At 40.8% G+C, this 26098-nt stretch overlaps 1 protein-coding gene across 2 annotated transcripts in view; it reads left to right on the top strand.

Annotated features, from left to right (window-relative positions):
• Nucleotides 1–26098, top strand: part of pvrl2l (PVR cell adhesion molecule related 2 like) — a 312485-nt gene that overhangs the window by 141179 nt on the left and 145208 nt on the right. For both annotated transcript variants that reach the window (XM_005749352.1, XM_005749351.1), the window contains exons 5-6: nucleotides 2388–2505; nucleotides 3426–3574. In XM_005749352.1, coding sequence (XP_005749409.1) covers nucleotides 2388–2505; nucleotides 3426–3574 — 267 coding nt within the window. The remainder of the gene's footprint in view (nucleotides 1–2387; nucleotides 2506–3425; nucleotides 3575–26098) is intronic.

The following is a 26098-nucleotide window of genomic DNA, read 5'->3' as shown; positions in this document are numbered from 1 at the left end:
AAATTGCAATTGAAATAAAGTTGACTAAACAGTAATTTTCTAGGGAAAATAAACAAATAAGAGTATTTTGCTATATCTTGCATTCCCATTGTCGAAATAGTATAGCAAACCTGCAGAATATGTGACAACACGTTTGGGATAGTGGTGCAAATGTACGCAGATAGACTGTGAACTGCCTCGTGAATGCACATCATGCTCTAACAAGGACAAGTTTTCGCTGACAGTATTTGTGTACTTGGAATTGATTAAATTACAGTGGTATATCATGTTGCAGTCCACTGCTGGAACTCTTTGCTGAATAACTGAGGTAATGAGCTTAAAACCAGCCAAAAGCAAACTCAGTCAAGGTTGGTTTATTCGGTATGTCTAACTGTACCACAAGATCCTTGGTTAGCAACTAACGCATCCAGCAGCCTGTTGCTTATATCCTGTTTTGGAGTGTAATCCTTTGCTGATTAGCTATAAAACTGCAGGATTTTGTGCACTATTAATTGTAGCACCCTTAATGGGCTCTGTGTTCATTGCTGGTTCTCCTTAGTTGTTAATTTATCAGCAGATTATGACAAATGCATGCACTTAGAAATCTTTAATTACATGCAATATGAGGACAGATGAAGCAGATGCGTATGGAAACTCAGAATGTTCAATCTGCAGTAAACCCAAACTGTACAGAGAGCGCTTAAGAAGTAAGATGAAGAAAATGCCCCCAAAGAATTTTCTTTAATTTGTCCTTTTAGGTCTTTTGGAACTCAGGTGCATAGAAAAAAATCACAAACACACATTTTGCACACAAATAAGCACACACACACACACACACACACACACTGCTTTAAATGAATCCATTAAATTCCATTCTAATTTGCATGGGATTAAAATATTACACAGGTTCAGCGTGGCTTTCAAGAGATTTAGGGATGCCGCCAGCATCGTCTCAACGGTGTGACCTTGCTGCCGGTTACTGCAAAGATGGAACAGATTGTCTTCTTTCGGCTTGGTTTTATAATCTCTAAATTTTAGGTGGCATCCACACACAATCAAAGCGTGCATGTCAAATGTTGTTGAGAGAAATGTTGTTCTTACTTGTCTTACGAGGACAAGACCCCTGACTGTTCTGTGACATTCACGGTGATATGGCTGCAAGTCAAGCTTTTAAATTATCTTAACTACCTTTCAAGAAGTGTACATGTCAGTATGTACTGTATGCACGTGCCCAGATTTAGTATCTACAAGATGCATTTTCTTAAATAAAAAGCAAAAACACCTCCAGATATGTATATCTGTGGAAGTCCTGTACTGATCACTTGCAAGTGTCTGTGATTTTTATCATAGCATTTATTATGTCTGCATAAAGTTTTGAAGATTACTGCTGATAAAAAAAAAGTGTTGGGTTCAAATAGCAATTGTCACTTTTCACTGACTTTACTTCCCAGGTTTGGCTACCTGTAACTTAATCCTCTGGCTGAAATGAAATTCAGGTTTAGGGGTTGCCTTTGTTGCATGGGACACTTTCAGCTGATGGGTATGTGCAAGTGGTCACAACAAAACTTTCAGGCGACCTAAATAAGCAGGAGCACTCTGTTGAAGGGGATCCATCAGTGTTTCTTCCGCTTATTCAGTTCAGGAAATAGAGGTCAAATTTCATCAAACAAGGTTTATGCTTTTTATGGAGTCGAGGCACTTTTTCCATCGTGCCCTGTTTGTGTGTACTTTATGTGTGTGTGCATGTCATGCACATGTAGTTCTTTTGAGGGGACACTCATTCATCTGTTTGAAATCCCAACTTAAACTTAATTCAAAGTAACCTTCAAGTAGAAGTAGCCTTTAGTGAGGAGTGGAAAAACATGTCCTTGTACTTAAAATTGGTGCTCGCAGAGATAGGAGACCTGCAGCAGGCATGCTCACACAGCGTGATTCCTCGCTGTGTTTGTGTTAGTTTAGTGATGGTGTGAAGGATCATGTCTCCTGTCTACTGTGTAACTCAGATCAGCTTTTATAGGTCAGCGCACTCTAGGAGGAACACACACATCACACCACACACTTACCATCTTGTCCTGCTTCTTCTTACTCTCATTGACACACTGTCCTCTCCTCACACCTATAGTCCTCTCACTTGCTTTTCTTTTTCAAACCTGAAGGGAAAGAAAGCCACAAGGAAGGCTTTTTTGAAATTTCCACACACACACAGCCTTCTTTGTGCTAAGATTACCTTGTTTTTTTTGTTTTTTTAATGCCCTCTGGATACATGAGGATTAAATCTCAACTTGGTTTTTGTTTGTTTGAGAGCATGAAACTGATGCAAGACTTTAGAGCTGTTGCTATTTTCCAACATTTTTCTGTAATTTAAATGATTAAATTCAAAGTTATTGTGACTCTTTTCTGTGTTTCAGATCTACCCTCTGTGTCCATTGAGGGATACGACCACAACTGGTACGTTGGCCGTTCTGATGCCACGCTGGTCTGCCTGGCTAACGCCAACCCCGAGCCCACAACAATCACCTGGACTGCGTAAGAGTCACACTTAATCCATCAGGATATCTGGGATGCTTTTTGTCTTATTGCCTTCTGCTTTTATTTACATTTTACTCCTGACCTTCTTGTAAATTGGGTTTTAGTTGTAATCCCTGCAGAAATATGCCTGACAATCTTCTTTTTCGCTGTAATGGTAATTAAGGGCAAATGGTGAGCCAGGTGTATGAGACAGGTGCGGTTTTTTGAAGGCCTGTTTGACTGGTTGTTTATCAGCAACATTACACAGAAACTTCTCCGAGAGGAAGAATATGGGCAAAGGAAAAACCCACTAAATTACGTACAGATCTGGAACTTTTTCATTAAAATCACAAAACTGGGGCACTGGCCTTGGCAGAGGATGTTTCTTTGCCATGCTTTGGCAAAAGATTTTTTTTAAGTAGACATTCAAATGCATTTGTGTTTTTTAAAAAAAGAAAAAAAAAGTCGTTCTGATGGACAGATGGCTTGCTTTCTCTTTATGAATATTGAGCAGGGAGACAGAATGGCTGTTCGCATGATTTTTCACACATTACTGCCATCTTTGAATATTGCAGCAACAAACCATGTTCCTCAAACCACATTTTCTGTCTTTTCCCATTTTTTCTGTTTTTTTTCTTTATTCTCCTTCTTTCTTTCATGATTTTGTCTTTTCAATTTTCCCCCTCATCTTATTTATCCAATTTCTCCAAATATATGACCTCGTCGCTGCTTCCTTTTCGTCCCCACCGTCTTGTCTCGTCATTTCTTGTTATCCCTGATTTACACAATGACTTACTTCTCCTGCTTTACTTCTTCATTACTTTGTTCCATTCCTCTCTGCTCTGATCCTTTGTGATCTCACCAAAAACCTGTACTCACGACCTCACTTTTATGTCCTCCCTGCTTCGCCTTCCTTCTCATCTTTTCCCCATCAACAGGGCTTCTGGTCCTTTGCCAGAAACAGTGGTGGTGGAGGGCAACAAGCTGACAGTGAGGAAGGTGGATGATGCTGTCAACACCACCTTCATCTGTGAGGTCAAGAATCGGCTCGGGTCCAGCAGGAACCAAATCACCACTGTTGTCATTGGTGAGTCTATTAACACAGTGACAACACACACACAAACAAGCACACACGACTTGTATATGTGTGGATGTTTGCACAAATGAAATGGAAATCCATGTATATTTACCAGTCAATATGATGAATACACACTGGTGACCCAACACAATACTCCATCACACCCAGCAGGAATACAGCAAACAGCATGTGATCACTGCTTGCACACAGACACACTCACATACACACACACACACACACACTGTGAGCCATGCTAGTTCCCTGACAATATTCCACAATGTCCCAGTGCACATATGCATGCACATATAGTCTCATACGCCTCTTCCGGTGGATGGATACACTTGCAGACATGCATGCACAGAAACATACATTTCTCTCTCACCCATGCACACATTCTGGGATCAGAGCTGATCTGAGAGCTGCAGGGATGCTGATCTCTCTCAGTCTTCACATCGGATTGTTTTTTTAATGTTTTCCTCCTCACTGGCCAAATTTTAGCGAGGCACAGTGGAGGCCTTTGATTGACCCTTTCCCCACAGCAGGGCCAAAATGCAAGACAAGGGCCGGTGTTTATAACCTCCGATCGAAAGCACTCTCTTGAAACTGAACTTTGCACGGCTACACTGCAGCGGGAATCTGTAGCTCTGCTGGATGCAAATTCAAAGTGAATTGTGGTGTATGATAGGCCCTTCTACACGAGTTTTGGCCCTGCAGTGGATGCAGCGGTGCTGGGATTGTTGGACGATTCCCAGATTCTTTCAAGGGGTTCAAGTTGGTGTGAGCCAGTTTGCCCAGGTTTGCTTTTCTTCTTGTTTTTCTTTTTTCATTTAGCTTTTTCTTACCTTTTCCTTTCATTGCATTTTTTTTGACTAACACTTACTAAACAAGGGAACTGAGTCGTTCACATTTTCTTTCCTCTTTCACCTTTGAATTTCTCCTTCTGGTAACAGTATAATGGTGGTGTCTGCATGCAGTCTTGATCTTTCTGCTGGGTCTTGACTTTTGACATTTACCAGTGAGATGATTTGGTCACTGTTGCCACGACTTTCGGTCACAGTTTCTTCTTCTACACCCCCCCCGCCTTCTGATGCTTCAATATACGAATCCTACACACATGCACACACCTCTAAACTCACAAGCACGCAAACACAAACCCAGGAACAAGTCTGGATGTTGAAATGCCTCATTGCACGTCAGCAGGCAGGCCTCAAATCTTGTTAGTGTCATTTTAATCACTGTGTGTGTGTGTGTATGTGTGTTTCCACAGTGCACTCCACACTGACTGCTTGACTGGTCAAAATGTTTTTCTTTCTTCCTTCCACATTTTTTTTAGAAGAATTTGTTAGCATAATCACCATGTGGAGCTTTACAACAAAGGAAGAGAAAACATAAAGAACAAAAATCATACACTCTTGCCAAAAGAGAGTGCGAAAACTACATTTAGAAAATCCGTGGGAAATCGGAGAAGGAGATTGGAATTGTTTCCTCTGAGAAAAAAGATTCTTTGTAGCCAGACGGTGCGCTGGGAGTGTGGGAGGTTCAGAAGTGGCTAAGCTGCTACTGTTCTTGCTCGAAGCATAGCATTGAGACTGACTCAAAGTATCACGGAGGGTATACTTTCCCCTACTAGCACACACACACACACACACACACGCATAATACACATAAAATAAGAGTTAACGCTCTAAAATCCTTTACAGACACAAGTAAAACCTTCACGCTATCCGCACACACTTTAAACTCTTTGAGGACAGGCAAATGTTTCATCTTTCTAAGTAACTGACATCAAGCCCAGACTTTGTGATGGTTAAATGTGTCCTTGGTGTTTCAGGGTTTGCCTGTTTTCGACAGCAGCAAAACAGCTAGATGATATAAAGTAACAAAGCGACTTAATCTCTCATTTTTGGAATGCTTACTTATAGAATTTGAGTCCAGCTCTCAGAAAAAAGGCTTTTTGTTTGACTGCTTAGTTCTCCTCCCTTTTCTGCAACGTGACTGCTTGTGATGAATTATACAACTGAAGTAAAACTCAACAACGTGTTGATAAAATTTGACAGAGAACAGCCAAAGTGTCCTTAAACACCGTGGAAAATTCCCTTTTTTTGGTAATGCGCATTCCATTGTTTCCACACAGGTCCAACATATCACCTCAAGAATTTTCATGCATCAGACATAAATCTTTGAAATGCATTTCATTTCAATGTCGTTCTTTACAACTGCTGGACTATAATCAATAGGAGCTGGCAATGAAAGGAAAAAATGTCCTGCGCTTCTGAGTTAGACCATCTCATCAAAACCCCATAAATGACTTCGGCTGTCCAATCAAGGTTAAAGCACCTAAATTAAGGACTGAATTAGAATTGCAATCACAGTCACTGATAAACCAAAACTAAAGCCTTAATGTCTGCTGGAGGTTTTCTACCTATCTAGCTTCTACAGTGTGACAGAATGATACAGAGGAAGACCTGTTATCAACAATAACATTTATCTGATAAAGCAAATAAATGATAAAACTGCCACAGCTTATCTGGGGAAGAGTGTTTACTTCTGTTTACTTCTGAAAGCTTTGATTAAATTATGTAAGTGTGTAAGGCATTTAACAAAGGTGGAACTTATTTAATACATTTTATTTATTGAATTAGAAAATGGAGCCAGATCATCCAGCACCCGGTTGTGAACTGACAGTTTTAAGCCCAGACTTTGAGATGGTTAAATGTGTCCTTGGTGTTTCAGGGTTTGCTTCTTTTCCACAGCAGCAAAACAGCTAGATGATATAAAGTAACAAAGCGACTTAATCTCTCATTTTTGCAACGTTTACTTATTGAATTTGAGTCCAGCACTCAGAAAAAACATCTTTTTGTTTGACTGCTTAGTTCTCATCCCTTTTCTGCAACGTGACTGCTTGTGAGGAATTATACAACTGAAGTAAAACTCAACAACACACCATCAGGCATGAGCATGTTCAGTGATCTTTCTATGCTTATAATACTTTATATAAATATAAAAGTAATTTATGATTAAATCTTTGCCCCTTCAAGACACTGTGGCATTTATGAATATTGGCATTGTAAATGACATCAAATAAGCTCTTATTTGTGGTGAAAGCAGGTGAATCATGAACTGTAATGAGTCTTCTTCACTCCACCAGGCCTGTCATCAGATCCACAGCCCAGTGAATATTTCAATTTCTGTTCTTTTGCATTGGCCCAATTCGAAAAGAACCCTACCGGGAAAAGTCACAGCACTCCAGATGGCCAGTCTGCCACTGGTAGTGAATTACAACAGGAATGGATCATTTGATTCACCTTTGTAAAAATCATCATCAAACATTCGGCTCAATGACCGATTCACCGACATGTGAGTGGCTAATGAAAGCACACACCGAGAGTTGAACCACTGACTCTAGTGAGCTAATTAATCATGCTATGTGCAAAACATGATACTGTCAGTCTGATATGGTTTGAATCAAGCGATTTAACTTCCGGTGCTTTCATTTTTATGTGCAACTCGTGGTTTTCAGTAGGGAAATCATGCAACCGTGTGATATTCACCTTAATTATATGTTGGAGTGGTGTTCCTTTTTATACCGCTGGTATTTAAGAAAAACACAAACCTCGGTGTTCCTTTTTGCCTTTCATTTTATACAGCTTCACGGTAAAACTCGTCCAATCATTCAACAATTACACCTTGCGCTGAGACATTTTTGGCATTAAATTGTGATTTCTCTCTAGTGACCCGTATCAACATGCATTTATTGAGCCAATTAGTTCAGCTCAGGCTACAGGTTTAGTCGAGGAAGGAGATCATTACAAGTGACCCTTTCACCAACGAGGCTGGCCGTATCAAAGGTCAGCGCAGTTATGGAATGCTGTGGAGGCTGGAGCCGTAATGAATTAAATTGTGGTTTGGTATGTTGTGATATAGCTAAACTGTGCTATACAGATACTTCACATTGTGACTCCAAGCGGATTATATGTATAGCTATATTTAAAGAACTTCTACAGCACTTCTATAGTAGAGGTTTTACTGACTGTTGTTGAATTTATTAGGCATCATGTTTTTTAAATTATTAAATCAGAGCGATACTGATTGTTGTTCTGCAGCGTGTGCTCTATTATTACAAATTCACCACTTGCCACTTGTGGCAGAAGCCAGTTCCAGTCTCTCAGCATGAGTTGTAAACCGTTTGGCATGGAAGACCCCAGCTTCCCATAATGTAACAGTTAATATCCCAGGCACTCTGTGTACACGGGCTCATAACGCCCTGCTAATTTTCCCGCTGAGAACTGTTAACATCTTTTCTCTGTTCTGCTAAATGGTAGATGAAAGTATCATGCTGTCTCGCTTTTCTGCTGCCGTCAAGCAGCCGTCACGTGTCGTGATGTCCCACAGCCTCTGTTGCTTGGAGAAGGATGGAGAGGAGCTGTATTGTGGTAGAATTGGCTGTATATAAAAGATCGACTTGATTCTGGGAAAGTGAAGGAAATTTTGAAGTGATTTAAACCTGCATTTCTTCTGATTGTGACATCAAACTACCTCTCACTTTAAGAACTCAGCTCTCGATAGTTAGCTTGGTGCCTTACTTATTCCGAAATGATGCTATTTTTTGTAATTTCGTATACTATAGTCCCTTGTGAAATGTGAAAGGGACCTCTCGCTGATAGGATGCTACTTTATGAGCCTGGATAGGATAGGTTCATGTTTTAAATGCAGTCTGGATGGACTGTATAAGAAAGACCACAATGATGGGGAAAGGGAAGTGAGGCAAAGGGAAAAGGGGTTGGAGAAAGGAAGGAAGGAAAGAAGGGGGGTCAAGACGAGTTGAAAGAAGAGCTTGAACTACTTGGAGGCATTTTGAGAGCCGTAATAAACACGGACACCCACACACAGCGCACACTCTCCTGGCCCATTTCCTTCTCATCCATCTTAAGCTCTCAGGAATAAATGTTACTGTCATACAGCTCGAGATTTTTGTTTTTCGCTGATGAGAGTCAAGTGTGTAGAGCATCCCCCCGCCCAATATCCGCAGAGACTGATACACACAACTAAACACGCACACTCCAGCCCCACCCTGCATCCCATCCGTCAACATGCACATGATGCCAGCTATGCATGGCTTGCTTGGTTGCCACTGCGCCAGCTGGATCTGCCCAGTGCACCGTGCCCAGAGAGGAGAGTGGGAGACGGTATTGGCAGGAAAAAAAAAAAAGATTGGCTTGGGGGCGGGGGTATGAGTTGGGGTGGGCAGTAGAATAAAGACAGCATGATTGCAGAAGGGCTCGAAACCGAGATAGAGGCAAGTGTTTGGGGCGAGGACGCTGTGATGGGGAGGTACAGACGGAGGTAACAGCAGGAGGAGAGTGGCAGGAAAGTCCTCCTAGGACTCTGATGGCTTCTGGTCCAGTCTGAAAGAGTGAGCTGGCAGGAGGCTGTGACCCCCTCTGTCCTCTATCCCTCAGCCCATCACTCCACTTCCCACACCCCCCCATACAAAAAAGTCCTTTCATGGGGGAGTCCAGCTGGCAGTGGGCTGGGGGCGGTTGTTGCTGTTCAACACACACACACACACACACCCTCATATTCACACCCTTATACACATTTATACACACAGTCACATCTGAGTGGACCAGTGGAGAAGCATTTCCTGGATCGCCTGCAGCAAGTGAGATAGCCGTCCACTGGAAAGATACATACTCACTGTGCAGACACATCACATACACAACAATGTTTTACACATGCACACACAGACAAATTGGACCGTGGCGCTCTGTGCATAAAGTAATCAGACGATCTAGCCATAGGGGAAAATGCTGGCACCAACTCTCTATGACATAAAGCCTGGGTTAACCTCTGTACAAGCTAAATGAATCACACATAGGTTTGAATCACACATTCAAAGATTAGGTACAGGTTAAGCAAAGGAATTGTTGTAATGAAGTGTTTTATATTAAAGATGAGTACTGTACAAATTTTGCATTAATCTCAACAACAGCCTGGAAAAAAGTCGTACATCTTTTTATAATGATTTAAAGGCCCTTCTAGTCGACCTTGGAAATTAGTGCCTTAAATGCTGTGATGCATTGCACTGCAAAATTACTGTGCTGTTCTCCTTGTAAAAATGTAGTGTTAAATAGAAAATGAAGAAAAAAATACTGAACATTTTCTTTTCCATGAGTCTCAGTGGCCAGCGAGACTTCAGATAGCTTGGTTTTATTCCCTTCATTATCATCATCATCACTCACAAAGATAACAGGAAACACGAAGAAAGGAAGATGCTCAGACAAGGACTTTATTTGTGGCTCTTCAGCCTTTTTAACAATGAGGACACACATTTTATTCCAGCACCTAATAAATTTGGGGGTAACTCCAGGACTCTCTCATTGGATTAGAGATTTTCTAGCTGATCTTCTGCAGAAAGTCCGTATTAATCATGTTTATCTGGTGAAACCATTGTTGATATGGCAACCAATCTTTGGTATGTTTTATCACCATTGTTGTTTTTTTTAAATATGACATAGAGCTACAGGTCATGTTGCTGATTGCAGCAAAATGGAACAACCTGCACAGGATTTTCAGAACAATCATTAGTTGGCAACAAACCTCATTAGATAAGTTGCCATTTGAGGGAAGCCTAGTCCATTGTTGCTGACCTACAACAGCCTCTTTGTTCTGATTTTAAATGCCCTCAGAACATCATTATGGGATGCCTCCACTAAAAAGGTGCCTGAGCGATCATTTGTGCCAAACGCAATCAGCGCACTGACTAATAAGACGAGGCAGGCACAGTGAAATAAACCTCATCAGATGACCTGACTATCGAAGTTGCCAATAATTTGTTGCTGATCAGTCTGTTGATTAATTATTTAACTATTTCAGAAGAGAGAAAAGTGGAAGGTTAATGCCCAACCTTTAGCCTCTGTCTTTAGTGCCACATGTATCTGAGGCTCTCGTAACTGTACGGAGGAGCATCTCTGTAGTATGTGATACACTATGCATCTCAGGCTTTGGTAAAGTAAGTAAAGACTTAAACCCTTAAACTGTCTTTCCAGCTCTTTGGGGCCTCCTGTATAGCTGATGTCTTGCTGCAGTAACAGACAGAGAAAGACCGCCTGTTTAGACTTCTAGTAAGATCTTATCTAATCTTCATGCCTTGATTAAGCTGATTCAGTTTCACTTAATTTGCACCCGAGGGTATAAAACTATAGCGTTGAAAAGAACAACACTCCTTCCTAGAGAACATCTTGTAGCTGTGGGAGGTGTGGATGAAAAGTTCAGTTGTGGTTTGTGCTTGGACTAGATAATTGCCTACTGCTTTACAAAGCTGGAAAACTGAGTGACTGAGATGGGGACGTGTGGCAGTATTCAGTAATTAAATACATATACTATTTTGTAAGAAAATCCTTTGCTTGCTTTATTTAGTCTTGAAGCTTCAGAGAGATTTCCCTATTGGATGATTTAGCTTGGCGTTGTTTCTTCTCCAAGTAGTTTGTGGAAATTTGTGCACCTTGCAGTTTCTTTGTTTTTACCTTATTATTATCACGACCTGTCTGTGACTGGCCTGTCTGCTTCAAAACATACAGCTGTGATTTATCACTGGTTCTGTCAAAATTGCAAGAAAACAAACAAACAGAGCTGTCAGAGCTCCACTGCAAGACAGCGTGGTATGTCTGCGTGTGACTATTAAGAAATGTGTCTCCCAAAGCAAGATGTGCCTAAAATAATAACACATTCTACATCATTTGTTTTTTTTCACTGAGAACAAAAATATGATGTTAGAGAAGCATTAATGAGAAGATTGCACTTGTCCTAAAGTGCTTTAAATAAAATAAAAACATTTTACAAGGCAGCAAGAAAAAGCAGAACAGAAACAGAAAGTCTTTAAAAGTGACCGATCTTTTCTGCCAGGTCGTTCGACAGCTGAGAGTCATTGTGATGTATGAACAAATTTAGTTTTGCTCAAGCGAAGTTGTAAAATTGTTTGATTTTTAAATAAAAACAAGATGGATAAAAGGTTTAAATACAACAACAAAACGCAGTTTGTTCATATCCTCGACATAATCAAGTATAATTAATGTCTATGATGTGAACATTCATTTATGATTTCACTGTGACTTTCAGACTTGGTAATTACTGATCTCCTATCACTTGTGTTTTTCTAACACCTCAGATGAATCTTGGCAGTAACACGGGGAGTCATTTAATCTAGATGAGTTTCATTTCCACTCTGAAATCATTTTACAGTTGAGCTCAATTTCCCAAAAATATATGTGTGTGTGTGTGTGTGTGTGTGTGTGTGTGTGTGTGTGTGTGTGTGTGTGTGTGTGTGTGTGTGTGTGTGTGTGTGTGTGTTAGTTTCCTGGACAATCAGAAACAAAGCCAAAAAGATCTGATAAAAACTTCCAGAAAGCTGAGAGAGAACCCTGCTTTCGCGCCCTCGGAGTGACTGCTGGGGCCGCAGCCATGCAAGGGTAACGTCTGTCAGGGAGATAAGAGCTGAGGAGAAGGCCTTCAGGCTATGGCTTATCACACACATACCTGGAGGGAATACACAAACACACACATACGCCTAGGACAGGGGTGAGAAGTCTTTCACATAGAGAGATTTGAGTTGGGGGGAGGTTTATATCTCACCTCTGTATCACTGGGCACCCGACAGCTGTGACTTTAGTCTGTTTCTCTGTCTCATAGCAGGATGACCTTCCAGACAACAGATTACCACCACCAGTGTGGGGCCTCCAAGAAACAGAGACTGTGAAACTGTGAATTTCCACTGCTACATATTTGTTGTCTATGACTAGAGCTTTTTGTGTGACTGACCCAAGGCGATCAGTGGAAAAGGTTACTGTGAAGTTTGTAATAATTGAACACTGGTGTAAAATCGTCGTATCTCCTGTTCGTAGAGTTCCGGCGCTCAATGGCAGACTTTTGTAGAGCCACAATGACCTTAGGACTCAAAGGAGGCTATCCCATAAAACGTTGTATTGGTGTAATTTGTCATTTTAACTTTTTCAGAAAGATGTTGGGCTAACAGCATTGTTCTAATGTTTTTTAAAAAATCATATTATAACACAGTTATACTCCATTTGTTCCCTGGGGGCCAATCAAGTTTCACTTTAACAACTTGACTGATGACCATTTTCTGCCTCACTAAGTAGAGATGGGAATGATCAGAATTTAATGATTCCAATTCCATCATCAATATTACATATCAATTTTATTCCTTATCGATTCTCTCTGGCTCCGCTTTGAGAGTCACCACCATCGCTAAGCAGTATATCAAAGACATTAGACATTAGATTGCTTTAGTGTTTCTATGTAAAATGACCAAAACACATCATCTCATAATTACCAGTTATAACAATATAAACCTATAGGCTACAGTCCAACACCAAGAAAATGTCCATATGTCCATATCCACGCTGTAAACTGTGCTATTATTTTCATCCTCTGGCACATTAACTGAAATCAGCTGATTTTAGCGCAAGTGCAAGTAGAGATTAACAATTGGTTCTCGATTCCCATCCCTGTCACTAAGTTTCCAGTTAATGTTCAGCTGTAACCAAAGCCATTCCCAATGACATGCAGTAGCAGCTATTAAACAGAGTGAAATAAGGTATTTGCCTCTTAGGTTTAGTGTCAGTTCTTGTGTCAAACTAATATAGTTTGGCAATTTTTTATGAATTTCATAAGATAAGGGAAATGCATTTAATTTATTTAGATTCAGTCATTGAGGACTAACCCTCATTTTCACTGAATTTTCACTAAAATATTTTTCTTTGTTCATTAACCGGCCCCTGACCTGCTGTAATGCTTAGAAAATGGCCCCTGGCAACACAGGTTTAGCATCCCTGAGTATTGTGAAGAATGCCAAGTAAAACTGAAGCACAGAGTATTCGACAGCAGCCTGTAGTAAATGCTGCATAACAGACCTTACATTCAGTTTAATATATAATCAGTTGGTGCCAAAGCAACTAATAAACTTTAACGTAGTGTGGCTAAAAAGCATTTTGTATTTTGAGCTCTACATAAAGTGACAATCATAAACAGAAACAGAAAAGGGGAAAATTGTGAGCAAGCAAGTAAATCACAACACATAAGTGAGCAATTATCTGCTCTGTCTCTTGCAGTTATCGAATATTATATGTGTATATATAATGTGGAGACTAATTACGCCCCTCCAATGCAATGCAGAGGCTGCTCTTGGTCAGTAGGATGTTTATACAACTGTGTGGGAGTAGACTTTCTGACATGCTGGCAATTAAAATGTTTATTATTATTCTTTGGAGGCAGTGTGCTCTTTAAATGCAAAGGTTTGGTATAATTTCATTAAAGTAAAAAAAACTTACTCTACTACTATGAAAAGGGGAGATGCACCATCCAAGTTAGAGCAGAGTGGAGGCCAAGAATCAAGCATTAAGATCTCATTGCAGCGTAATAACTCTCTGTGTCTGTAATTCATTTAACATAATGTAAGTATAGCACAGTGCTTCTTGTTCCTCTCTATGTAGTGCAAGACAACAGCATTGGAATGATAATAGATGTGTTTTTGAAGCAGGAGGGTAGGTAGAGACAGGAGGGCTTTTAACCAAAAGGTCAAAAGTTTAGTCCCAACATCAGCCTGTGAGCATGTGCCAGCAGCTGCATGGCCTTTCCAAGGTACTGCATCTCCACTCCCTCAGTGTGTCTGTAGACACTGCTTAAGAACTAAAATGTCAAACATATCCATGTAAACTCCAATGCTGAATTACAGGCAGAACATCAGAAATGAAACTCTAGTATATTACATGGGAAATGTAGCAAAAAAGCATTTAAAACAAGGTCTCTGGTCCAAAGAGTTCACCATTCAGTAAAACTATAATTAACAAAAGTGGGTAGAGTGATATTTAGGAAAATTCTTGTTCTGTGTTGTAGGTACAAAAATGACACCTAATTAGGATTAGGCCTGTAATTAGCTTAAAATACTAACATGGAGCATAATGGCTGTAAATTTGTGAGAGTGGCTGTGTGGTACAGGAACAAATTAGCAGAATTAACAGAGGGATTAGGCCTTTGATTAACTGAAAATGAACCAAAATAGGGTTCAAAAGGTGAAAACACAGAAACGGAGAGGATGCTGGTGCCACAGACTAAAAAGTGTTGTTATTCCAAGTCTCACTGCTAGATTATTTTCTGGGAAGCAAGCCAAGAATTTAGTGTTACACTCTTAGCTGTCTGCGGTCCTGTTTTTTGTCCTTCAAGACAGTGACAAAGAATTAAACTGAGATGCCACATTTTTCAAGAACGGGGGGTTTTTGGGGGTTCTTTTCACAGACGCAGCAGCATCGCTTCCTACAGGTGGTGTTTGTGTTTTGTTCCCTGGAACAGGCAGGAGTCAGACGAAAGCCACCGCCAGCTGAGATTAAGCAAGCGTCGAGTTGTGAATAAGAAAAACTGTTTAAAATTGTCTGGAATTATTCTTCCATTTCTGTGCTCCTGTGATGTAACTCTTTAACATTTGTTGCAGATAAAAAAGCTTTCCCACTGTGTTGTTTAAAAGTTTTTTTTCCCATTTTTTAAAATTCTACTTAATTGATATTACATGACCCTGTTGGCCAGTTTTGAAGCGTGTGATATGTCGACGAGACTTTCTCAGGATTACAGTATTTCATTCTTAGCTTTGAAGTGACCAGTGTGTGGACTTGGCTAGCTGAAATGTTAATGTTGTTCTTTAAAGGAGCCACTTGTGGTTAAATTCCAGTCAAGAACCTTCTCTTAATTGAATTCCAATCAGCTAATCTCCATCTCGACTTTGAAATAGATCCATCTGATCGAAACGGGTACATTATTGATATGAGTCAGAGTTGGAAAAGAAGCCGAGGGGCCGAAGGGGTTGAGTGTTGTGTGGTATGTGGTTTAAATATTTTAAAATGAGGTATTCGTTTTTTTACCTGAATATTTCACACTTGGGGCCCGCGTGGGTTGATGCAGTCAAGACTTTCCCTTTTACTACAGCAGTCAAAAGAGAAGGGTGAGCTCATTGAGAGAGCTGAGCCAAGCCAGGCACTGCTGGTTTCAATCAGGGAGAGGCAGCATGTGGGTGACCCTTGAATGCACAAACGAGCACACGCTTACACATGCTCATGATGCACTGTATCCACCTCCCCTGGGCTTTTATCCCATTTCTTCGTGTCTCGCTTTTCAGTGTTTGTGGGTTTCTGAATCTCGCGTCCAAATCCAAACTTCTTCAGCTGTCTGGCTCCAGGCAAAATTACATGTAATAGTTGACTAAATGCATTTCCAATAATGTATACAGCACATCATGAATATCACCCATAGCCTGTGTGCTCTATATACACCGCTGTGGATTTTTGTGGTACAAATCACCATCCTGCAATTTAAATGCACAAGCCCACAGTGTACTTATGTTTCGTATCTGCTTTGGCACACACGTTTATTTTGTTTTATTTTGTTATATGCACATTTGCTGTTGCACAGGCTCATTCTTCACTGGACTCAGGGTCAGATGTTACCTGCAACTGAAGCTTGGTGAGGGAGCAGTTCATGATTACCTCTGTGCTTCTGCGGCTGCTTTCTATTTCAATGTTAAAGACCCTGGGCCACAACTCAGCCACTCTCTTGGCTTTGTTTTTTTTATTTTTTTCATTTTTTAATGCAGTTCATTCCTGCACACAGGTGCCGATAGTCACAAGAATACACACACGTGCACAGACACTTACATAAGCAGATAGAGCGCATGCACATACACACACTAACAAACTCCATTGAGACAAACACAAGCATGCACAGACACACAAATACTTGCAGAAGATCCAATTTGTGTTGAGGGCTTAGTCACTTTTCTCATTTCTCTCAGCGTTGCAACTGTGGGCTATTCCCTTCTGGCATGACGCATCCAAAAAGCTCAATAAACCGCCCATCTCGCTCTCCTCGTGTGTATGTGTGTGTTTATTTTTGTGTGTTTGTAATAATGAGCCAGACAGACTGGGTAGTGTCTAATCCTGCAGACCAGCTCACTGTCTTTCAATTAGCTAGCAGGGCTTGTTCAAGGCCAGGCTGGGTCAGACGGCTATCACAAACTGCAGCTAATCCACTATGAACTGATCAATGCAGAGAGAGGGAGAAGGTGTGGGAGGTTAACAGGGAGCGAGAGAAGGAGGGGTGCAAGGTTAGACGATTTGCATATAGACCTCTAGGCAGGTAAATGAAGGCTGGAACGAGGAAATGAAGGGAAAACTGACCAGAGAAAATGAAGAGGGCAGGAGAGGATTGAAAAAGCTCAGTAAGTGCTGCATACGGACAATGGTCATCAGGCCAGAACTTAGTACTCAGCATCAAAAATTGAGTCTTCATCCTCCTGCATAGCTTGCTACCTGTCTGATTGTATTCATGATCAATTGTAGCAAAATAATAGCCACAAAAATGGCAGCCATAGTAGAGTTGTACCTTGGGCGCTGTGACATTTTAACAATTGTATTTCTTAAAGCATTGAACATCCATGAATATATCTTGATGTCTGCTCTCATAACGAGATATACCATAGTCGTTAATCAGGTCTGCAGTGCAGGGTAATATTGCTGTCTTGGTGTGTACATTTAAGTTTAGCGCCCCTGATCATATTCATGGACAGAGGTGGACAGGGAGAGCTGGATCTATCTGAACTGAGCAAAAGTATGCAAGCACACACTGGTTTCCTTTCCCCTCGTTCACCTTTGCTATTTCTCTCTGCTCTCTTGGGCCCCTTTAAACCCCCCCGCCTCCTCCCTCACTCACCCTTGTCTTTCACTCTCCTCTCTTCCGTGGTCCAGATTTGCTTAGAAATGAGTCACCCAACCACAAATCGCCCCATTTAAGAGGGAGGGAGCAGTGGAGGGGTGGTGGGTGACTTGGAGAGGGAGATGAATTGAGTGCGAGTGGGTGAGAGGGATTGAGAGAGAGAGAGAGAGAGGGGGAAGAGGGAGGCTGATGGCTGTTTTTCACTCAGCTGGTTTTGTTGATCAGTATCAGCAGCCAAGGTCTGGATGCAATCAGCTCCCTGCATTCAGCCAAGCAGAATGAGGCTAAAAATATATGTGACAGTGCACAACGCTGGCGCACACGCACACACGGACACAGTATCCAAATGGCATACGCACAGAGTGGCAGTGGTGCAAGTTCAATACATAATGCAGCACAGGCAGGGTGTAGAGGTAAGAGGACTTACCGGGGTTTTGGATTATGACACATGAGACTGCCGGTGCTCACATGTGTGTGCGTCTTTGTGCATGTGTCCGTGTCTATTAGCCAGGCTGTGCGATGAATTAATGAAGCTACAGACATGTAGGTGTGAGACATCACACTAATTATGCCAGCAGTGCTGTAGCCTCGCCATCAATAATGTTCATTAAACTACTGAACCCACTCATGTTGACAGCTCTGGGTACGAGTGTGTGGAGAGCGAGTGTGTACGTACTGTATGCGTGTAACTGAAAAAGACTTACGCACACAAGCAGTGAGTAAGCACCACACTTGGATGATGGATCACCGCAGATTTGCATTAAACGCTTCTTCATGTGGACACGGCTGGCAGACAAAGACATTTTTTTATCTTCTCTTCGTGTCCAAAGTTTTAGGCGGACTCCATAATCAATAAAAAAAAGAACTAAAACATCCCACTCATAGCTGTCTTTCATTTACATAATATGCAGAATTTTCATAGTCGGAGAGGTGATGTGATTCTTGACAAATAAATGCATTCACACCACACACGGGTGGAGCATTTAACTAAAACCGCTTTTTGTATGCTTTTGGCATATAAGTGAAAACAGTGTTATTAAAGCTCCAACAAAAAACCACTGAAAATAAGACTCACTGCCATGCTGTAAGACCATGTGGTTCAGTTTGTTAAAAGTATGTTCCAACTGCAGCACTTCATCCAAAATTCCAGGGTTGTAGTACATTTATTTTGATACCTAATAGCAAGCAGTTTCTCATCTCTGTAAAGCTGAGTGTTAACAAATTGAACCCCTGGGAAGCTGCAGCCCTGACCAATACTCAGTTGTTGCTTCATGTGTCCTCTCAGTGAGGGCTATAAACACAAATGGTAGAGGCAGTGAAATCTTTCCTTTCTTTCCCAGCAATTCTCTAACATGACAGCATGTGAACTACCGAGAAGTGTCCGGTAAATGAGCTTGTTGAGAGTGTTGTGCCTTTTATTTACAAGCTGTGGTTTTCTTGTAATCAGGGAGCAAGAAAATAAATGAACAGTATAAAAAAATGTAACAAAGCAAACAAACCGGAGGTGCGATCACGTCCTTAGGCAGAACTCAAGAATCAAACTGCCTGTCTTTATATTACAGGGTTGTCTCTGTAATCACAGACCACCCTGCTGGCCCAGTGGGTAGTAAGTGCTCATTTTGCAAGCAGCAATCTGGGTTTGATTAAATCAGACTTACAATGCACACACGATTTCACTGCAGTCTTTTACCTATAATAAGATTTAAAGGCTAATTGTAGAGACAGTTACAGTGAACATGACATCTTACAAGGCATGCAGTGATCCGGAGGCTCTTGACACCTCTAAGGTCAAAGCACTCATCATACAGGAGACACATATTTCTAAGGCATACCTAATTATCTACTGCTTGAGGATGTCACACAACCCTGTATAGTCATGCAAGAGAAGGTAGAAAATGTTAAGATGTGCTGCCTGAGAAGACATTTCCATTACATCTTAGGATGTGTGTGTGGGGAGGGGGGGATCTCAGTGGGTTATCCCGGCCTTTTTGTCAGATGACACCTAAACCAGATGTAAAATGCATATTATAAATGTATATTATTTCCTGATGAATCCACATGAAGTGCAGTCTGAACATCAAGCTTGGCAAATGAAAACCAGTTGAAAGTAACCAGTTGAATGTTGAGCTTTCATTGTGCAGCACGGCCTTGTATATTATATTACAAGTACACTAGAAAGATTGAATGAACGTTTTGGTTAAGAACCCAGTTCTTAAGCAGATTTAACCCATGGATGTTTCAAACTGAATTGACACTGTTGAAAAGCTTGAACTGACCTTCATTTTTAGAGACTGAAGTTCTTCGTTAAGGATGCTTCACTGTGCTGCGTGTTGTCCGGGTCCAGTTGTAGTGAAATAACATGTTAGAGCCTTTTTCGATGCACAGCTAAAACTGCTAATGGCCTCAGTTTTTGGCACTGCAACATGCACCACAGGTGTTCAACTCACCCAAATGGTGTTAGTGGATGTACATGTACTCGAAATCAATATCCAGTCCTGTTACCTCCATGCTGTTCCCTTACAATGTGTTTTTATGACTGCATTTTACAACTGTACAGTTAATCTGTGCTCAGTAAAATTGCTGGCTGGAGTTTATCCCCTCGGAGGCTTTACATTCCTGTGGTGTTGTGTCAGAGCTTGGTGTGTGTGTATGTGCGCAAATGTTAGCGTTTGTAAAACGTTGAGGCGCTTTTGTTGTGTTCATACATGCTTGTGTGTTTCGCAGGAGCACACGCTTTCACCAAACGGGTGTGTACAGGGTGTAATTTTTGTGCACTTCAACTTCAGGCTAAGGGTGGTTATTAAGGTGAATGGAGCCAGGAGTGGGGGAAATGTGTGTGCTTTCGTGTGTAAGTGAGCCAGTTATTGAGTGTTTGTACGAGAGACTGTGTGCGCAGCAGCTGGATGCTAAATAAGCATTGAGCTCGAACAGGAAAGTGGGGAGGTACTTGGGAAACCTCGTGAAGTTCATAACCCCTGCAGGGGGCCGCAGAATGGGGAAAAATGTAATTAGACTGAATGCGTGTGCGTGTCTTTCTGTAGGAATGGGTTGCACTGATGTGTGTGTGTTCATGCATGCAGGTTTAAATGTGTTTCTGTAGAAAAAGAAATGCAATACAATTTTCAAGGTGAAAGAAATAATTAACTTCGCCCATTTATTTCCACTTATACCCATCCTTCTATCTATTATCTGTCCAAGTGGTCGTTTATCGACACCCGCTACCTACACCCCCCGTCCCTCCCTTTTCCACTCTCTCCCTCCCATCTGTTTGTGCTTTTTCGTTTTCATGCTATCTGTTTGCTCTGTGTCAGAAAGCATCCATTTGAAATCCTGAGAGTCTGAGGAGAGAGAGCACAGTGAGGCTCAATGGGCCAAGAAAAAAGCCAAAAACCACATACTTCAAAAAAACACTGCCTCTCCTCTCCCCTCGCCGACCCCTTCCTATGTCTCTTTTTTTGTAGTTTACAAGTTGTTTTTTTTTTCTTGTCTTTGCCCACTCTCTGATTATTTCCTCGCTGATGAAAAGTGAGGGGAGAGAGAGGCAGAGATGAAAAGCACCAGCTAGAATCCATGATGAAGAGACAGAATCGAAGATGATTTAGGAAGGAAATTTCCTCCCTCACTACAGCATCAAGGGGTTGCATGAGAAAATGATTGAGATCGTCATGGAAACACCGGTAGTTGGATTTGTGTAAGACTTTGGTTGCAGGGCAAAAGAAATATGTGCGCGAATGCATGCCTGTGTGCGTACAGGACCTGTCTGTGTGTGTATGCGTGAAGCTCGGGAATAATATGAGGGTAATTGAATAGATAGTGTAGCTCTGTGTCGTTATGTGTGTCTGCATCTGTGCAAGTCTGTGTCATCAATGGTAATTAAGCAAAGTCTGTGTGTGCGTGTGTGGTGTAGTGTGGTGTGCAACCACTGCAGCTGAGTTCAAGATATGACACAGAAACACAATGAAGGCTTTTAGTATCTCATTGCTAATAGCTGCTGGTGAGGGTTGTGCATTTGTGAATGTGTATGTGTGTGCTACTGTCTCTATGTATGAGTGATTGGGAGAGAAATGAAGAGCATTAATCGCTGACAGAGTATACATATGTGTATGTGTGTGACTGATGGTGTTTGGATGTATCGGTGTGTTTGTGTACAGTGGGTGGACGATAAAAGACAACCTGGATGTTTTTCATTAAACTTCAATGATTAGCGCACAAACTGTGACATAAAAGCGAACTCAAAGCTCCATTAAACATGGCACTACTACACAGCAAAATCTCCAGTGTTAAATTAACACTGGAGAGTGTCTATATGGGTCCACACCTCTGAGTGTTAAATTAACACTTTTGACAGTGTTATATGTTTAAAAGTAACCTAGTCAGTTTTGAAGATTAACAATGGATAACACTGAGCAGTGCTGATTTTCTAACACTGGAAAATAACTCAAAATGTTAGAAATATTCCAGTGTTAGAAAATCAGCACTGCTCAGTGTTATCCATTGTTAATCTTCAAAACTGACTAGGTTACTTTTAAACATATAACACTGTCAAAAGTGTTAATTTAACACTCAGAGGTGTGGACCCATATAGACACTCTCCAGTGTTAATTTAACACTGGAGATTTTGCTGTGTACTTTCTTAATGTCATGTATTTCCCAGTGAGACACTAAAGGATTGTCCTTTTAAAATATAAAGAATTGTGTAACATTAAACTTGTGTACCTTTTAGCTTTGTCTGCAAAAGTAAAAGTATGCTTTGAGAGTATTACGCAGTCACTGTAACGGTACTAATTAAGTTAGAGGTTGTTGTGATGACTCCAGTAACTTAAGAAGAAACACTAAGAGCTTTAGTTAATAAATAATAATGTGTGGCCTGCAAAGACACTTAAACGCAGTTTAAAGTGTTTGAATTTAATGTTCAGTTAATTATTACACGCTACAATTACTAACTTCAGGGAGCCACTTATTATTTTCTGAATGTGTTATTAATTCTAGTGCACAAACTACTCTTCGTGCACCCAGGTTAAACTCTAATTTATTCCTGACACAATTTGTGCTCCATACAAATCAGATAATATTAAAGAGAATAGTTTGAAATTTGGGGATTTTTTTATAGCACTCTCACTTCTGAGCGTTAGCTGAGATGACTAGACAGCAAAGCGAAATTATATTTCATTATATTATCTTCTCTTGGCTATTGGCTCCCTGTAAAATACTAATAATTCAGTAATTGAATTTAAAATTCTTCTCCTCGTGTAGAGTCCTGAATGATCAGACACTATAATATCAAAAAGACCTCATAGTGTTATAGTATCCAGATAGGTTGCTTCTCTTAGACTGTAGGCTTATTTGTGGTTCCTAATTTCCAGAAGTACAATGGGAAGCAGAGCTTTCAGCTATCAGTCTCCTGTCGTGTGAAACCAACTCTCGATTTGGATTCAGGAGACGGACACCCTCTGCACTTTCCCTTGTGATAAAGCTTATAGTTAGGGCTGGATCAGGTGACCCTGAACTATCCCTTAGGTATGCTTCTGTAGGCTCAGGCTGCTTGGGGAGCAATCCTTTCTCCCTCACCTCTCTCCCACAGTTTGTGTTTTGCCCTTGATCTCTCTGTACTCCTCTTTTCTCCCCTCTCTCCCCTCACCCCGAACCAGTCACAACAGATGGCTGCCCCTCCCTGAGCCTGGATACGCTGGTGGTCTCATAGAGGGTCGTCTGATTGTTGGTGTTCTCTCTTTCATTTTGGGATCTTTACCTTACACTATAAAGCGTTTTCGAAATGACTGTTGCTGTGAATTAGCACTATACATCAGTAGATTTTAATATATCACAGGGATGCACTGCAAAACAAAACTCCAGTTTGAAAAAAAAAATGTCTGTTGGGAGTCTGAATTTGAAGCGTGGGGTGCGAAATCAGTCAAGTCCTTCACTGATTCATTCAGAAAAGAAAGGTTGTTTGAAGCGGTTGCAGCTAGAGAAATTCAAATCCGCACTGTCAGATGAAGTTTTTTCTCGAAGGTGCTGGTTTTTCAGGAAGTAACACAAGAGCACCCCAGAATAAATGGATAATTATGAGACAAAGTAATTACAGTGATACCGAAATGCTTAAGGAAATGACCAGAAGCGTGACGAGTCAGATGCCGTTTGCATAAACTAGGTCATTGTGCTGTTGTGTGTTAATGGGTACTATATGTGCATGTTTATATGATTGTTTGTATAAAGCAGACAATAAGAGAGATAAAAAATACTTGGCTATGTTTTACCTGTGTAAACTTATACAAGCCTTCCAATTAAAGTGTAAAAACCTCGTAAATCAGGTTTGCGTATGTGCTACATAAACACCTATGTATAGTTTGCCGTAATCGTATTCATAAGAACTCAGTTGGTTTGCGTTGCCATCCATGAGTAACTGCTGATGAGAGTCAGCTAGATGCCATTGTTGATGAAAGTCCTTCATGCAGACCCTTGTGTGTCTCTTTAATCATGCTTAATTTTAACCAGTCGACTTGCCCAAATTTTACAATCAAATCCCAGGAGCAATCTTTAAAAGTTTCCCTTTGTCCTAGTCAGCAGTGTTTACCTTCAGCTTGCTGCGTCAGTGATAAAGGTTACATTAAAAATCTCTTCCTACAGTACGTCTGTGATTTCCAGTCCGTGCTGCCTCTGGGCGTCATTATCCAAGCATGATAACATTTAGCGTCTCCCTCACCTCTTCCACCTCCGCTCACTTCTGCCATGATTGTGAGCTTGTGCCTCCCAGACTGCTTATACATGAGTAAATCGCAAGTAAACCGCGGGTTGTTTGTTCATGACTAATTTCATAAAGCACAACAAAACACGGTTTGAAGGTCACCTAGTTTCAATTAAAATAATTTATCGGTGACTTGGTTTACAAACTGACTAAAACTCGTGTTTACAATTTCTTCTGGGAATAAAAATAAACCAAAGGTTAAGTGTGTTTAAAGCACAAGAAGGTTTTCATTAACTTATTATAAAGTGGAGCTTCCTGATGTTTGCCTTTGGGACGTGCTTTAATTTGGAAAAATAAAGTGACAACCAGACTGGCGATACCCACTCAGTGATTAGCACTGTTGCCCCACAGGAAGAGGGCTCTGAGGTTTTGGACCCAGCGTGGAGTTCTCTGCATTCTTGAACATTTTCCTCTGAGTGGACAGTTTCTTCCACCTTCCATCTTCTACGTTGATACTGCCTTTTTTAACATTCAGCTATTCAAGTAAAAGTTTAAAAAATGTTTTTAAAAAGAGGATATCGTGGGTAAACACAGAGGCCTTTTTGTTGCTAAAGATGGTCATTTGGTAGATCCTTCATCTTATCTGACTGCATTCAAATTGCTCCGGGAAAGCCGACGGTTAATGGGCGTGATGGTGTGTGAATGGGTCAGAGAGAAACACACTGAAAAGTGTTTTGCAGTACTAAGCTAAGGCTAAGAGGCCCTATAAAAGTGTAGAACACTTACCACTTTTCACTTAGTAGCAGAGTGATGTTTCCATGTTTTATGCAGGCCTTCAGCGTAACCTTATAAACCACTAACTACAGTTTATTTGGTTGTTTGAAGTCATTTACATTTTTTTTGCCAAGATTTGTATAACAAAGGTTAAAGATCGCCTTATTTATTCAGCAGGCACTTTATATATTCTGCATTATCTCTGATAAACTTGGAAGCAGTCTTGCAGAAAATGCTCCAGCTGAGCTCCGGAGAGCTGGTGAACTTTCCCTTAACATTGCAATTACTTGCATTTTTGGACCTTCTCAACCATCTAAAGTTTATATCACTTGGGTAGGAGTTACATTTTCTAGACATATACTGGTCTACAGATAAAATAATTACTGCAGTCATGTAAAAGATTTTTACATAAGGTTTTTTAAAGGATCTCTACGCTGGCCCTGAAAGGCCAAAACGGACTGCAACTTAAGAAAACACCAGCAATAAGAAAAATGCTGCAAAAGCACACAAAACACAACGGAAACAGGAAAAACGAAAATGGAAATAGGAAGAAGGAAAACAGAAACAGGAAAAAACAGATTTCCAAAAGCACCAACGGACCAGTTGCAGGAACCAAAATATGCTAAGAATTGCGCTGGGAGACACTTGAAAGAAGTGGAGGATCTATCGGTTTTGTGAGGAAAGAAAAGATGAGAGGTAAGTGTGTTAGCCTGACTATTAGCCAGAAAAACCGTCATCAGTATTATATGAATCATGAGATTAAAACACACTTACCTAGCATATTTTGGTTCCTGCAACCGGTCCGCCGGGTTATTGTCTCCCCAGAAACACTTCCCTTGTGCTTTTGGAAATCTGTTTTTTCCTATTTCCGTTTTTGTTTTTCCTATTTCCGTTATGTTTTGTGTGCTTTTGCAGTGTTTTTCTTATTGCTGGTGTTTTCTTAAGTTGCAGTCCGTTTGGCCTCTCAGGGCCACCGTAGATCTCTGCAAAAACTAAATACACCCTTACTGATTCCTGATAGCAACCAAGTGCTGCTAATCAAATGCACATGATTAAAAGATCATCAGAAAGTGTGAGCAACTCTATGAGAGCAGAGGAACTCTGTTTGATTGTTTAAAGAATTCAGAAAAATAAAAAGCTGGTACTTCTGTATGTGGTCCTAATCTGGGTACCCATTTGACTTTTTGTAATCTGAATTTAGTCATATGTGAATTTCTTCAAATTCTTCATCAACTTGCATCAACATTTCCCACAATTCAGCAGGAATCACTTAGTGGAAAAAACTAAATGTCAGACAGATG

This window comes from Pundamilia nyererei, unplaced genomic scaffold (assembly GCF_000239375.1).
Source record: "Pundamilia nyererei isolate P.nyererei 1_Seehausen unplaced genomic scaffold, PunNye1.0 scaffold00242, whole genome shotgun sequence".
Lineage (NCBI taxonomy): Eukaryota > Metazoa > Chordata > Actinopteri > Cichliformes > Cichlidae > Pundamilia > Pundamilia nyererei.
The sequence above is the reverse complement of the archived record's forward strand: the minus strand, read 5'-3'. Positions and strand labels throughout refer to the sequence as shown.